The sequence below is a fragment of the Crinia signifera genome, chromosome 11 (genome assembly GCF_055691185.1).
Source record: "Crinia signifera chromosome 11, ASM5569118v1, whole genome shotgun sequence".
Taxonomy (NCBI): domain Eukaryota; kingdom Metazoa; phylum Chordata; class Amphibia; order Anura; family Myobatrachidae; genus Crinia; species Crinia signifera.
Window position 1 is genome coordinate 112588547 of NC_139227.1, and position 17159 is coordinate 112605705.

Sequence of the window (17159 nt, forward strand, 5' to 3'; positions counted from 1 at the left end):
TCCCATCCTCGGTCCTCGAGGGAAGCTAACAATGCCGTGTTAGTGATATTCACGCTTCAGAGCAGGGGGTTAAATTAATATAACGGAGGAACTAACTAATCACCTGTGCTCAAGCCTGGATATCCCAAATCCCAAATACCTAGACGTTTATTTTGGTTACATAATTGGCGATATATTGGCGTTCACAGACCTATTGCATTGATTGTAGCACAGCCAATGGCTGCTACATCTAAAGCTACATTTGCGCGTCATGCTGTGTGTATGGCCTCAGCATATATAAGGCCTAATTCAGGTTGAGTTGAAATCACTGCAAAGCCCTGTCGACACCCCCGTGTTGCATCGTAGCCCCTCCTTGGCCATTAGACTTTAGTCGCATTTTCCTGAATGCGACCGCAGTTTACAGATTACCGAAATTAGCTTGATACAGATTTTCAGTAATCGGCAGGCCAAGCTGAATTAGGCCCATAGAGCTATATACACTGAGTGTAATATTACAATGCTCTATCTCTTGACCCATTGAACGGGAAGCGGTCATCTATTAGAATTAACTTAGGTCTACAGTCATTAGGTCGACCCCACTAGGTCAACTGGCAGGAAGGTCGACCTGACTTAAGGTCGACATGGGCCAAGGTCGACATGACTTAAGGTCGAATTTGCATAAAGGTCGACATGAGGAAGGTCGACTGGTCATAAGGTCGACATGGGTTTTTCACTGTTTTTTAAGCTGACATGTGCCGACAGGCGGTATTTCATGCCCTACCATCCACTAGGGCGTGGTGGGAGAATAAAATAGTGTGCCTAGCGCAGCGAGGCACCGTGCCCGAAGCATTGCGAGCGAAGCGAGCGTCCGATTCTCATTGCCAACTGTGTCCATGTCGACTGTGTCGACATTCGGATAAAAAACAGTGAAAAACCCATGTCGACCTTATGATCAGTCGACCTTCCTCATGTCGACCTTTATGCAAATTCGACCTTAAGTCATGTCCACCTTGGCCCATGTCGACCTTAAGTCAGGTCGACCTTCCTGCCAGTCGACCTAGTGGGGTCGACCTAATGACTGTAGACCTAAGTTCATTCTGACAGATGTACCGCTTCCCATTGAACAATGTACATGTTGAGCTGGAATTTGCATAGTGCGTACGAGATACACAACGATCATGTAATCTCCTTTAGAAGCAGATCCTTTATCTGATCTTTCTAGTGAGTGGCACAATGTGTATCCAGCTTAAGGCGTTCAGATACCAGACCGAAGAATGGAGATAACAACAATAATCTTCAGAATAATATACAGCAGTTCAGTGTTCTAAGGTATAATCCAGAGAATAAAGACCCCATACCTGGAGAGAGTACCTGTTATGATTGTGCTGTACTCGCATCTCCAAGAACCGGGAATCTACAGTTATACTCTGGGTTTATAGAGATGAGATAAGTATGACAGATGGTCACTTTTTCTTAACCAGTTTTCTAGTGAATCCTGCTTTATGGAGAAAGTTAATCAATACCCCTTCTTCACCGTCCTAAAAATCCCGGGTTTTTGCACATGAGCACGCACCAACCCGGGATTTTAGTCAGTGGAAATGGAGACAAGGTAAAAATCCTGGGTACAGTTACCTTGGATTTTTACCCTGGTCAATGCCACGTTTTTTTAGCGGGTCTTTCCTGGGTAACGATCTGTGGAAACACCTCTTACCTGGAATTTTTGACATTGGCAAGGGAGGCTGGCCATTGCACAGGTGACTCCTGCTGACTGGCCATCTGCCGTTCTCTGCACATTGCCTGGCCACCCTTCTTCCGGTCCCCGCACACTCCCAATAGGCCCCCACTCTGCCGCTAGTTACCGTGCCACCGCTGAGCTGACAGCCAACTGCCCTCCTTTCCCGGGTTTCCCATTTCAGTGGAAATGGTGTCAAAAACCAGAGAAAACAGAGCAGTGGAAACGGGGACATGGGTAGGAGACCCGCCAAAATCCCGGGTCAGAAAACCTGTGTGTGATCCAGGATTTTGGTGGAAAAGCGGTATTAGCCTAGTTCTTTCCTTCTAAATTGTGCAATAATTAGTTACCTGTCAGTATTACTGTATTTTCTGTAAAGAATAACTTGTCCCTTTCTAAACTCACTTAGGGAGAAATGTATCAAACCTAACGAGGACAGGTGGAGAAGTTTCCCATAGCAACTAATTAGCTTCTAACTACCATTTTATAGAATGCACTTGATGAATAATTATTGCTGTAGGCAACAACTCCACTCGCGTTTTCAGCAGTATTGTACATCACCCCCTAACTCGCACCCTTAAGTACACAGTTGACATCGGTGCAGACTTGGCTGTTACCAGCCTTGTACACAAGCCGGGATGCGTTTGCTTTCTTCTGGAGAACTGAACTAAAAGCAACAACATGCAACTGGTGAACTGAACCCATGTAATTGTGATTCGACAACAAATTCCTATCATGCAGCCACACAGAAGCACAGTCACATCGCAAATAAACACTTCCCAGATGAACTCACAACTAACTGCATCATTAGAGGATTAAATAGGGTAGCAGAACGCAGAAGCATATGAAAAGATGGTTAACGCGCAGTTCTCAAGGGCAATTCCAATATCCAATAAGGCGTATGGAAAATACTTCACATATATTTGCATGAATAAGTTCTTTATTTCTCCATCATTTACTAATGTTGCAGTCAATTTGCTGCCGTCTTCCTTGTAACAGGCCCGTTTTTTGTGCGGTGTTTAAAAGATAGATACTCCGCGCCGACGCACAGCCGTCGCCATTCTGTTTCCAAAACATTTAGCTCGCGAGACATTTCCAGAAGGGGCATTAAATGTTGGAGGCGCGTCTTTATGTTCCGAGACCAAGAAATGATCTTTCTAAATAGCTCAAAACTGTAATGATGTTTGTCTTAATGTTTTCTCCTCCCATCTGATTGACATCAACGGACAATTACCGTATTTAACTTCTGTCACTATATTTACCGTACATTGGGGCAGATGTATTAAGCCTTAACAAGAGATAAATGCCAGGGTGATAAGGAGAGATAAACGTCCAGCCAATCAGCTCCTTACTGACTTTTTTCAAACACAGGCTGTAACATGGCAGTTGGCAGGTGATTGGCTGGATGTTTATCTCTCTTTATCACCCTCACGTTTATCTCTTGTTAAGGCTTAATACATCTGCCCCATTGTCTTCCTCAACACTATTGAGGAACAAAAGCTTTATGGCATTATGAAAGGTGGCCTTTACGAATGTCGATATGGTCCGAATGTCGACATGGTCAAAATATCTAAATTCGACTTGTGAATGTCAACAGGCCCAATGTTAACAGTACATTGTCTGTAGGCATGTAGTGTTAAGGCCCGACAGATCGGGCTGAATCGGATTTATTTGGCATATCATCAGGTCCCGTGCACATCATACCGGAGGTTGATTTGCATGTAGGTCGGACCTCCAACTCTAAAGGTGGTCATACACATGCAGATTTATCTGCAGATCTGTCTGGTTGGAACAGAAACCTGGTTATGGATGAGAGCAAATGACAGTTGACCATTTGCTTGGAAATGCTGAAAAACTGCCAAACTGTCACTCATCCATAACCATGTTTTTGTTCCAACCAGCCAGATCTGCAGATAAATCTTACTAGTGTATGGGCACCTTTACCCCTTCCAGCGGTGGGAAAGGGGCTCGCATGTGAAAGGACGACATGTGATCCTGTCGTCTGGTCAAGTCCTGGGCTGCTACTGCTGCGATACATTGAAGTAGTGCACAGGTTCTCAAAGTCGGTCCTCGGGACCCCACACAGTGCATGTTTTACAGGTCTCCTCACAGAATCAAGTGAAATAATTAGCTCCACCTGTGGATCTTTTAAAATGTGTCATTCAGTAATAAGCGCACCTGTTCGACGACCTGGAAAATGTGAACTGCGTGGGGTCTTGAGGACCGAGTTTGAGAACCACTGAAGTACAGTACTGTATGGCCAGCTTTCGGATTAGTGCTAAAATACTGTAAGAATTCTATGCGTCAGTTCGATATCAGACCAAGTTGACATGTCGACATAATGCCCATGTCTAGATTCTGAATGTCCATCAGACCTTGTTGACATTCTGTGGCTGACATATGATACCACGCACTTTGATTTACCATCTTTCCCCAGTGTATGCTTCTACGTAAAGGGATTCTGCACCCAATGTTGTCCTTTTCAAGAGTCTCTTATTTTGATTATTAGCCCACATCTTGGGTCTGATTCAAATCGGTTCACTGAGCTGGCGTATACTTGGGCGGGATTTCACTCTGTTGGGGCGGGGACTATCTGATCGCAGACCGCTGCAATTTTCCACCGCAGCAATCAGGACTAAATCAGACCCAGTGTGGTCATACTGCGTTTTAAAAAATATTGTAATCCTTTTAGGATATTGAATAAATCAAAGGATCAATGAGTTTCTCTTATCAATCAGTTTTGTTCTGTGTTCTCTGGGTAATGTCTGGCGGATTTCCTAACCAATTCAATTGCGCTCGCTCTAAAATCCGGGTTAAAACTTTTTTTGGGGGTAAGATCCTTCCCATGTTGTATAAATATGTACATATCCCCCTGTACAGAATGGGGTCTCTCCTTAGCACTACATGACATTATTGTAAGATTAGCTTCATTGTAAAATCCAAACCTTGTCATCGTTATTTGACACACACATTATCGTGCTTAATTTAACCACTTAATTGTAGATTTTGAGCATTAAACTGTTTATTTTAATTGTCACGGTTCTCTGGAAATGCTATAATACAGTAGGTTCGGGAATAACTATTGAAAACAGATATTTACACCCGGCTTTTTCTTCTAGGCCTCTACAGTGCTCTTTGAATGCCGGTACTTTGAATTAAGACTTCTAAATCAGGCTGTAATTGGCATTGTTATGGAAACTGCGGGCACTCAAAGACAAAATGTCATGTGTATAAAGCCTGTATGTTCTTATGGTTCGTTAAGTTATGCATTAATGAGCGCACCTAGCTGTTTTATATGTGTGCACAGAGAACTTTTATATACTTGGTGGCTTTCATCGTTATGCACTTGTAAACCTGGATGCCACAGGTCACTTATCATTAAGGGTTTGCGAGAGTACTGTGCAAATTAGCGTAGACAAGTACCATATATACTCGAGTATAAGCCTACTTTTTCAGAACATTTTTTATGTTGAAAAGGCCCCCCCCTCGGCTTATACTCGAGTGAGGGTCCCACTTGAGTCAATACGTTTTCCTAGTTTTTTGTTGTAAAATTAGGTGCCTCGGCTTATATTCGGGTCGACTTATACTCGAGTATATACGGTACTTAATCGTGTAGTTTTCAGCAGCTCGTCGAACAGGGGCCCTAAAATGTGTCTGTGGTTTCCAGACAGGACCAAACACGAACCAAACCGCGTGCAGGCCTCAGCTATTTTTAATTAGTTGACACTATTTCCTTTAGGTATGTAATTTAACCTGACTGTTCTAGGTTCCCTTAACATGTCAATATAATTGACTTTATCACCTTGTATAAGTTTAGAAGGGTAATCTCCGCTGAGATACAAAACAGTGATTTGCCAAATGTAATTATACTAAAGGCGAATTCACCTTTCTGCACACTGGCCTGGCGCCAAATTCAGTAACATATATGTTTGCCAAATTGTGTTGTCGTGTGCATATTAAATGCAGCTGACACAGGTTGACGTCTCCGAGCCTCGTGGCCATAGACGTGTGAAATAACTCATCGGGGAATTCAAGGTACTTGACATTGCATAACCGCCTGAGTGTAAGGAGAACAGTGATATCTCGTGCTCCCTGCGCTGTGTCAAGTGTCGCCAATCGGTGGTTAAAATCAAAACAATATTAATGTGATTATGAGGCTTTTGCGGTGTCACGGTACATTTGTAACGTACAGATTGCCTTGTTCTGGTGCAGGATTGTTTTGCTATTAATTTGCAAAGCTGATACGAGGTAAGGGCTCTCTGTGGGACTAATTTACCAGTCTCCTGGCTGCAGAAGCAGTGGGGAGGGGAATTAAAACGGGAATCCCACTGAAATGAACGCCGCGTATATATATATGGTGTGCATATTGTTAACCCTTTCCTTGGACTACAATATAGCATGGAAGTAATTTACTAAAGTGTCTTGGGGGGGGAGTATGTTTTTTTGGGGGGATGATCTAATTTGATAACCCTAAATTAAATATTTGTGAAACATTTTTCTCTTGCTTTTTCATCGCACCTAAATGGATACCCCCCCCCCCCCCCCCCCCACACACACACACACACACACACACACACACACACACACACACACACACACACACACACACACACACACACTTTGTGTTTGGACCCAAAAATATATTTGGCCTTTTTTTTCTGTGCAGAGTAAATACTGGCTGCTTTTGCATGTAGCCCGCAGATGTTAGATCACTTGTATACTGCAATTTAAATTTCAGTTTGACCACAGCCCACCCAAATTTTTCTGCACATGTTACATCTGCCCCACCTGCAGTGCACATGGTTTTGCCCAGTTGCTTGCTTTTTTGCCTTCCTAACAGGCATGCATCAGGCCCATAGAAAACTTTAATACTTTACTATAAACAAGGGCACAAAAGATAAAATCCGATCCACATGATAATAAACACATAGAATTTGATGGCAGATAAGAAGCACCTGACCCTTTTTTAACCATGTTGTAACCCTATTTTATCCTTATTTCTTTGTAAGAATATCCTTGAGATCTTTCAGTCTTTCCTGGTACGTTTTGTGATGTAGGCCATGCACCATTTTGGTTGTCCTTCTTTGTACCTTCTCTAATGTATTTATATCGTTCTGGAGGTACAGTATGGACTTCAGAACTGGACACCGTATTCTAGATTAGGGGCCTTTTATGCAATGCCTCCCAACTGTCACAATTACAGTGGGACAGTCCCATTAGGAATAGATGCTGTGCGAATGTGGGGAGGTGATCCGGGGGTTGCTCGGGGGAGCACTAGGCACAGCCCCAAAATTCCAATAACAGGGGTTATACATCAGGGTCACGTCTCCTCCATTTAAGCCACCACATGAAGTCCCTCCTCTTTTTTTCGGTAGTTGGCTAATCAGCCTCCATGTCCAGAAAGTTGGGAGGTATGCTGTGAGTCACCTGAAAGAGTGACATATACAGTTCCCTTTCCTTACCTCAGAGCGGTTGGACATATAGAACACAGCAACTTTACTGATCTCAATACATTTTCACCATTTTATTTTTAACACTGAAGGTAGTAAGGAAGGCGCATGAGGGGAGAGAGCCCTGCATGTGGGATGTAATGACGCAGGGACGCCGGCCGAACTCAGATGGCTTTTTTAAAGGGGCAATCACTTACAAGGCACGGTTTTGCCATTGTAAGCAATTGCCCCTTTAAAAAAAAAAAAAAAGTCTGAAATGCAAAAATACAAACTAAAGGTTTGTATAATAGATCTACATTTTTTTTATTTGCATTTCTATAAATAAATATGATTATAATTATAGTAGCGGCCGTTTAGTTTTTGCTTTGTACCGTCATGAACCCCCAATAAAACCTTTTTTCTGTAAATAAGTGGATTATGTTCGGTGAGCACAGTCGGCGTAGCTGGACGGCCATACTCTGTGTCTGTCCGCTGTACCAGCCAGAGGTAAGATGACATTGTGTTTGCAGCCGTTTGCAGAGAAGCGGAAGAAGGAGAGAGAGAGAAAAAACTCTTCTCCAGAATGGCATCTAAATATAGAGATTTTTGGTCATGCTTTGGATGCCAGGGGCACTGACTGAACAGAGCAAGCTTAAATGCCAATGCTGCCACTGCGGGCTATGCTGGGAAGAGGTGATTCTGAATGTAAAGCAGGAGTACAGGCTGCAAACTCAGGGACATAAATAATTTGGGACAGTTCATGTTTATATCATTGCTAATGCAAGCCAGAGCTGGGCGCACATATGCTGCCTGCCACTGTGCTCACGGTTCCCTGTCCAGTCCTAAACTGCGGCCAGGTGAAGCGTTCTAGTGCACTGCATGCACACTGTAAGGGATAGCTAGCACTCAGTGGAGATTTAAGCAAGTGTGTGTGCGTGTATATGTGTGTACACGTCTATATTCAATACGTGCTCATTGTTTTATTGTAGTATTTGGATAGTTATGTAAAAGTGTTCTGTGATGGAACGTATGACGCCACTGAGGGTGAATCTCCCAGATGTTTATAATAATGTTCACTTTATACTTTCCGTATCCTCCTGGAAGCTGCAGGAGGCTCCCGGTGTTTGCTGGCGGTTTTCCTGCAGCCCCGGCTGTGTAGGCAGCTCTCCCGCATCCTGCCAGCTTCCTAGTAATGCGGGCAGGATTGTCTGTTACTCAAGGCAATCAAAGGAGCTGCAGGAAGGAGGTGGGGCTGAAGGACTAGACCTGGAGGAGGGGCTAAATGAGTAGACCGGGCACCTATTTTCAGTGAGGGTGTGTGGCGTCGGCACCGGGCACCGATCAACCTGTTTCTATTGCACAGTTAGAGTAGGTTCTAGGTTACGCAAAGATGGGAAATCATGGGATGGTTGAGAATGGATCTGCAGCTACTCGCTGATCGCTGTAATTTATGCAGGCCATGTGGTGGGGCCGAGGCTATCTGATCGCAGAGCAGCAATCAGGTCTGAATAAGGCCCATAGTTGGGACATTGCAGATTTGAGGGGACTGTCCCACTTATTTATTAACCGTTTCTTATATAGTGCAGCATAGTCAAAGGTATGAGGGCCCTGCTCGCATGCTTACAATCTGTACTCGATTATCTGGACTGTCTGTGTTCGGTACATATCTTCCAACTGTCACTAATCGGTGATTTAGGGGAGTTATAAGTAGCTGTTGGTGGCCCAGAGCTTCTGTAACATGTGCTGAGTTTTAGTTGGTGTTTGGAGGGTCTATTATTATCATTTTATTTATAAGGTGTCACAAGGGTTCTTTTTGCATCAAACAAGGGGAATACATCTGACAATACAATACAGAACTACAGACTAATATAGACAAGTAAATACTTTCACATAAATATAGAGGTTGATTTGTAGAGTTTAGTGAAGAAGGCGAATAAGAGTGTAGGGCTGTACTTGTGCATGCATGCTTTCTGTAGGGGGTATGGGTAGACCCAATGGGAAGAAGAGGGCAGAGACTGCATAATTAGGAAGAGGCGGAACTCCAGAATAAGATTAGCTTTATGGGCGTGTTTGAAGGCTGGAATGCTTGATGAGAGTCAAATGGAGTCAGGGCGGTAACATCTAATGGAGTGATGGGGACTTGCTAATGGAGCAAGAGAAGAAGAAGGCTTTCTAAAGGATCGCATTAGCCTGGGATAACTCCTTAATGCAAGATTGAGAAGTGGTGGTGAGGAGCAGTCATTGGTACAATGAAGGAGATAGGAGGCTGCAGATGTAGGGAGAATTGAAGAAATTGAGCTACAGGAGTTTGAATGTAATTCTGAGTGTTATAGGAAGCCAGCGGGGCAGAGCGATTAGATGGGAGGAATTAGGCAGGCCGGGGAGGAGTAGATTACAAAAGCACAAGCCAGGAGGCTAGAAGTGATGGATATATAGATATATACAAGTAGTGCTGGGGGGCAAGGAGTGGATATCAAGCCCCCCCCCCCCCTCATTTTTGGGTAAAATGCCACTATAACAATGGATCTGAGAATCTGATCTGAGCTTAGATTTGGCCTTTTTTCGTCAGATCGGTCTGTCAGATCCATTTGAATCTGCCGAAAGCAGGCCAAATCTGACCAGTGAGTGGGTGGGGCACAAAGTGTCCCGTGAGGGCGCCTATAAATGGGTGGCTTTGCTAGAGCTGCGGTTCCGTGGGTAAGGGAGTCAAGCCCAAACAAAAATGTGGAAAGAAAGGGATGTGAAACCGCGCTTATACCTACTACCATGCAACAGGTCAAGATAAAAAATACATTTATTAAAGATACACTTTAAAATAAATCATGAAATGACTGGTATTGACATTGATAAAGATAAAAATGGAGCCAAGATAGTCACCCAATTTTCCAAGGGTTAGAGTCTCTGTGTCCGTTCCTATAAAACACTTCCTGGTATTAGTCCCAATAGATGTTTGCCGATATTGGTAGGACAGTTGGGAGTGATGTTAACCTCCAACCTAGGGAGCACCAGATGTTGTAGGGCTCGACCTGGTTTGTTGGTGCAGTGTCCTGGTTTTGTGTGGCTGTTGGGAATTGCTCTGGAAGATGGCCCGGTCACAGTGGGAAGGCTGAGTCTGGATTCCAATCATAGGTGTCTAGGCTCCACCACACCGACGCGTTTCGCTCTAAGGGCTTTTTCAAGGTGATGTCTAGTGTACCTTGTACCAGCATGTTTATACCCCAGGTAATAAGGGGGATGGTTTACACCTGTTGCATGTGTTCATCAATTACTTAAGACAATCATAAAAATAAGTATCGGCTTATATGTTGTGAAATAGGAGACAGAGCTGTACATGGTTCTGATATTTTAATCAAAAGACGAGCAGTGTAAATCAATAAAAAACACTTTTTATTATTAGGGATGTGGACAGTCCGTTTCCCTTTATCTTCATCAATTTCCGTACCAGCCATTCCATGATTTATTTTAAAGTGTATTTTTAATAAATGTATTTTTTTATCTTGACCTGTTGTATGGTAGTAGGTAAAAGCGCGGTTTCACATCCCTTTCTTTCCAAATCTGACAAGTGGATGTGGGCTTTAAGATCTAGCACCGTGCCATAGTCTCCCCTGCTCATGCACCTACACCAGTGCATAATACGCCCGTTTGAGGGTGTGCATGGTTGGACAAGTAGGCGGGAACCAGGTGGGGTGGAGGGTTCCATGGAGGAGTGGTCAGTGGTATGAAATGCTGCTATGAAGTCTATGAACAATGATTTGGCTTTGGGGTTTTTGTTTGGTACTTTTTGTAGTGTTTTTTTTGTTTTATAAAGTTCCCTTTAGCTATCAGAATATTGGTCTCACACTAGAATGACCGGTCGGGATTAATATATAATTGGTAGGATTAATCATTGTGCTGTGTGTAGTGAAATGTACCCATATATTAGTGTTTGTAGTATATACCAGGCATGTCCAAACTATGGCCCTCCAGCTGTTGTGAAACTACACATCCCAGCATGCCTTGCCATAGTTTTAGCTTTCCCTAATAGCAAAACTGGAGCAAGGCATGATGGGACTTGTAGTTTCACAACAGCTGGAGGGCCAAGGTGGGACATGCATGATATAGAGCAGTGGTAGCCAACCCTAGCCCTCGAGAGCTACCAACAGTGCACATTTTCCAGACAACCTAGCTGCTGCACTCATTAATCACTGACACATTTTAAAAGATACACAGATGGAGCTAATTAGCTCACTTGTGATTCTGTGAGGAGACCTGCAAAACATGCACTGTTGGTAGCTCTCGAGGACTAGGGTTGGCTACCCCAGATATAGAGCGTTCTCCTTTGCCTGTCAATAAATCATCTATTCAAGTTGTAATAGCTAATACAGTGTGCATTCTGCCTGTGCTCAAACTCTGCCCCTGTTTATCACAAACCTCAACCAGCTTGAAACCAATGACTAAAAGTCCAACAATATGGGCCAAAAAGCTGAAATCCGCAAGCTGGCTGGGACAGAAATAGTGGATAAGAGGACGTGTCTAATTCCCATGCAGTCAGAAAACCTGCTAAAAGCCAGTACATGATTAGGTTAAAAAGAGTTAAAAGGTATTGAAAAATATTAAAAGCACTAACTATCAAAACATCCAAAGTACAGTATGTTCATTTCTGCCAGAACATTATAAAATATCGTTTCTTATTCAGTCTTTTGACAGATATGGCGTGTTCCTGACAGACACTGAGCCTTTTCACAAGTTTTCTTTGTAGGTTTATTTAACAGTTTAATCTTCTATATTATATTATCTGTTAATATTTTAGAATGTTTTGTCAGGACTTTTTTATGATTTATGGATTGTTTTGATAGTACCTTTTAATATTTTTACTATATACATTTGAGATTCATTCATATATGTTTCCTTGGCTGCCTGGTAATTATGCACACCCACATATAATACTATTTGAAACCCGATAACTTATATATAACATATTTAGTGTGAAGGATGGGAATCATCCCCTTACCTTTTTAGGAGGTGGTACCTTGGGGGGGCCCCACATTTAAATCTTCTATGCACACAAAGCAGTGCAGATAAATACACAGGGGCAAAAAGCTGAAACTGCAAAGCATTCCCATTCTAACAACACTTGACACACTCTACCTGGTCATATGTGTTTGTGAACTCCACAATCTTTACAGATCATATATATTACTGTTCAGACTGCACAATGAATTGTGTGCTTATGTGTTTGGATTTTCTTGTTCAATGATGTATGTAAATTATTTAATAAAAAAATTCAGTCCACATAAAACGTACACGACTGATTGGTGATAATACCATTCCCCAATTTATCTGATGTAGTTGGCAATAGTGCACTTTCAGTCCAGTTGTTGCAGAACATAGGTTGTGTTAGTACAAACCACCTAAACATTACACACTTGCCTGTCAGTGTTGTGGTTACAGTGACGGCTGTTGCAGCTCATAGTTTTAATAAAGAACATTTATCGTTCTTGTCTGCTTCTCCCCCCCCCCCCCTCCCCTCTTTAGCTTCCCATAAATATCCTAGTTTTCTAGTCTGCAGCTTTGAATGGCAGCCCACTATTGAACCACTTACAATAGGCAGTATCGGAGAGGACCCGCATGTCTGCACTTTAGATCTTTTGGAAAACAACAAGTTTAGTGACCTAGAAGTGAATCAATAAAAAGCCATTTTCTGTGTGGCAAATTGAAGAACTGAAGGATTCTTGGAGATGCATCGACTTTAAAGCTTTCTTTTTCAGACACGCATAATCCTCAGAGCGGAGGAGAGGATTCTGGGAGGTGTTTAGATTGCACCCTGACAGATACACTGTACAGCGATCACTTCCATGCCCGCTCTGCAGCTTAACTGGCATTAAAGCTATAGCAAAGGCTGTTTATTAACGTTTTTTTAAGTACCTCTGTGGTTTGTGCAGAGACAACATGATAACGCGTCGTCTGAGAAGGGGAATCGCCTCCTTTGTATCTAATAATTATTACTAATTTTGTTACATGTCAGTAATTGGACTTTACACAGTGACTTGTGTAATACACGTTCATGTCGCCCTATGTCCCTTTTAATAACTTTTTGGTGGAAAAATTACAAATAGCTGTGCGAGTCCCGAGTCAGGCTGCATACTTCTCTCAGGGGGTTGCAGTCTATTTACCGACAACCATTGGCACACAGTCAAAATAGCAACATGTTCAAATGCCAACACTCATTATGCCAACATGATCAAAATGCCCTAAATGTTTTTTTCTTTGACACTGACTTGTTCTTACTTCACGATCCAAGTGGCCATGGAGTTAGATAGTACACGGAGCGCAGCGAGCCATGCGGTACACTTATACGGGATCCATTACGACCTATGTCAACACAGACACCCATTAAAAAAAAAAGTTGATGATTTTTTTGACATGTTGAAATTTAAAATGTCAACATTTTGACTGAATCTGCATTTTAACCATATCGGCGTAATGAATTAGTGAATTGGGAAATGTTGCGATGTTGTCTGTCTGCCAATGCTTATCGGTATTTTGATATTTTGTCGGGAGATCATACTGAAACTCTCTCAGACACCTTTATCTCCATCCACACTAGGTGACCCGCCGATGGCCATATCTGCAGCGGAGGGAACCCAGCGAGGGATGCCGGCATCCGCAAGTGCATACACACTTGGCGATGATGGCTCCGACGTGAGCGACGGTCGTGCTGCCGCTGCAGCATGAATGTCACTCGGGCAAAAACGGTCTTGTCCATCCATACTCGGTCGGTCGAAGGTTCAGTGCTGTTTAATTTTCATCTGACAGGACGGGCCCATATTGGAACAAAAGTGCAGTGTGTACGCACGTTCGATCGATATGCTGGCCGTTCTTTCGACTATACTGCCAAAGCTGGAACTAGTCACCCTGCCGGCTGCTATAAAGTTGGGTTACGAGTCTACAGTCAGCCGGCACGGTGACTATGGACAGATACGGCAAACTGCTATAAAGACGGGGAAAAGAGTCTACAGTCAGCCGGCAGGGTGACTATGGACAGATACCGCAACCTGACTGTAGACACTTTCCCCCGTCTTTATAGCAGTTTGCATATCTGTCCATAGTCCCCCTGCCGGCTGACTGTAGACGCGTACCCCGACTTTCGTTTAGGTTCTGTACTCACGCCTCTTTGTTTTGGTATGCCCTCAACCCAGCCCATTATGATAATGTTGTTCATATATATCGTGTCAATAGCCCAAATCGAGAGAGTGTGTATGGTGGTACCATCTCTTTCTTGCGACTGTTTGGACGGGAGTACATCGGACGTCGCAAGTAAAATTGTACAGGTGTGTACACGTGTATAGGCGGCTGTTTGTGGACGGTCCGTCGCGTCTACGGTCGGTCGAACGGTCGCAAGAAAACAGGGATTGTATAGATGTGTACACATTGGGTGAAATGTATTAGGATGAGAGATTCAGAAAGTGAGAAATTTTTTTTTTTAAAGCGGCAAAATCAAACTGGTTTAGCAGTTCGATTTTGACCCTAATCTAATCCCAAACTTCTACCTAATCATAACCCCTAGCCAAACTGATAAACCAACCTCAATATCCTATCCCCAATACCATAACCCCATCTCCCAAATTAACCCTTACACCTCCACCACTAACCCAAACTGCTAAAACAGCCCTAATATCGTACCCTTATTACCATGGCTGCTAACCCTAAAACCCTAATGGGCAGACTGGATGGGCCTTATAGTTCTTATCTGCTGTCACGTTCTCTGGAAGTGGAAGTTAATTTATGCAAATGTTTTCTCGCGTGAAAGCCTCTTCGCTGTTTGAGTTCAGCTTCAGTATGTAAATTGCAATCTTTAAGTAACACCTTTTACTGGTAAATGTATATTGCATTTTGCACATATAATTGCATTTGGAGAATTGGGCAGCACGTTTTGCTTGTATTAATGTTGTTGATAGTATCTTTGCAAACAAATTGTCATTGTGATTCTATGTGAAGCGTAGTAAGGCGGTCTGCCTGTAAGCCAGCGCATAGTATTATCCCGAAAGGGGTTACACGGTATGACAGTTGGACGGTAGATACATGGGACAGTTGACGAGTTTTTCACGGTTTTTTTTTCTTTTTTTGACCGGCACATGCAGACCGGTGGTATTTCATGCCCTACTAAGGCCTTGATGCTAACCTTGACACTCCAGCTGTTGAACTACACATCCCAGCATGCTCTGCATCAGATTTAGCATGGCCAAATAGTAAAACTGAAGCAGAGCATGCTGGGATGTGTAGTTCAACAGCAGCTGGAGTGTTGAGGTTAGCCATCAGGGCACTAAGGCATGGTGGGAGAATAAAATACTGTGCAAAGTGCTGGGAGGCACCGTGCCCGAAGCATGGCGGGCACAGCAAGCCATGCGGGGGGGGGGGGGGGGGGTGGTCGCAGTACACTAAAACGGTGTTCATGTCGACATTCGGGACAAAAAAATTTGAAGTCATGTTGACTTTTTGATTGTTGACATAATGCTTGTGTCGACATTCGCGATGTCGATCTATTTCATGTGTCGACCGAAGCTCTGTTGACCTTCAGTGGTCGACGCGATGGCACATACCCAAATTTATTAGCTTCTAAAAATGTAAAGCAGTGATGTTACCCATAGCAACCAACTGGATTCTGTGTATAATTTTCTGGGACACATTTGAAAAATGATGGACAGAATCTGGTTGGTTGCTATGGGCCCGTACACACCGGGCGGTTTTGAGCTGCGTTTTGCCATTAGAGCTGCTTTCAGCTAAAAAGCTGCCCCATGATAACGGCCCGGTGGTGAGCGCTGCCGCACGCTCCCGCACCATCGCCGCCGGCCGCCGCCCATCTGTTTATGCAGCGGGTTTGGTCATTTGCATGCATTCCTGGCAATAACGCTTTCCATTGCTCTCGCCCACAGAGGAGGATACGTACAGCACCTACTCCAATGTTCTTCTCCGAAATTTCCTGGCGGAAGGAGTGGTCAGCGGGCACCAAGTCTTTGTGGCCTCTGCCAGCGATGATCCGCATACAATTTTGAAGGTAACATGATTTACTTACTGTATTAGGCATTTGTAGCTACCCTCAGTATGTTATTATGCCTGCAGGAGATTAAAGCTCTAAGTGACATTATAACCATCACTGCTCATTGTGTCCCTTCTATCATATATATATAATATGGTTCAGTGTCCTTACCGATGTGCGCAGCCTGGCCGGTCCTACCTTGTCTCTCAGAGCACATGACTGTATTCTGCTTCCTACCTTAAGCCAGACGCCATGTTCAGACTGACAAACTAAACCGTTGGTGCATCTAAATGCGCACAGACACAGACCAGAGCAACAACTAGCGGGTAACTGTGGGTAACTCAGTGGGAAGATTATCGGCTACGGTATTAGCACTGCGTCACACTCCTAATCCCCTCTATTTAATACTGGTTCCGGTTGATGGGTGTCTAGATAGACCGTCAACCACAACTCTGAAAACCAAAGGACGATTTTGCGTGAGATCGCTGTCAAGGTTAGACAAATATCGCTATAATATCGCTTAGTAAAAAAAGAGTTGCAAGGCAAGAATATTTTTAGTAGAATCGCTGGTATTCACTGCTGAGGGAGATATTCACTAGGCGATCTGCAATGAATACCAACCAAGTATGTTAATTCTAGTATAGTCAAAATCGCCCGTATAAAAAATTGCTCCATGTGTACACCCCTTATGAGGTATTCGAGTTTTTGCCCCGTTTGTGCAAGACATTGAATGGGGTTAATTATACCTGTGTTGTGGAAAGTTGTACCGTTTGGTTTAGGGGTGTGCGGAAGGAGGAAAACAAATATATAATTACTAATGATGGTATGTGGTATGGAAGTGTTACTGTGTACTTGGGATAGACGATACCGTATTGAAGTAAGCGTGCTTGTTACCATGGTGCCGGGGAAATGTGTACATGTTATTTATGGGATGGGGGAAGAGAATCTGGGTCGAACGATATTGAGGTGTGTAGACAGTACGTGGAAATAATTAGAATTATAG

At 43.5% G+C, this 17159-nt stretch overlaps 1 protein-coding gene across 2 annotated transcripts in view; it reads left to right on the plus strand.

The window, feature by feature from the left end:
* The window catches only part of ELP4 (elongator acetyltransferase complex subunit 4), a 289757-nt gene that overhangs the window by 6146 nt on the left and 266452 nt on the right, over positions 1–17159 (plus strand). For both annotated transcript variants that reach the window (XM_083164259.1, XM_083164260.1), the window contains exon 3: positions 16053–16174. In XM_083164259.1, coding sequence (XP_083020385.1) covers positions 16053–16174 — 122 coding nt within the window. The remainder of the gene's footprint in view (positions 1–16052; positions 16175–17159) is intronic.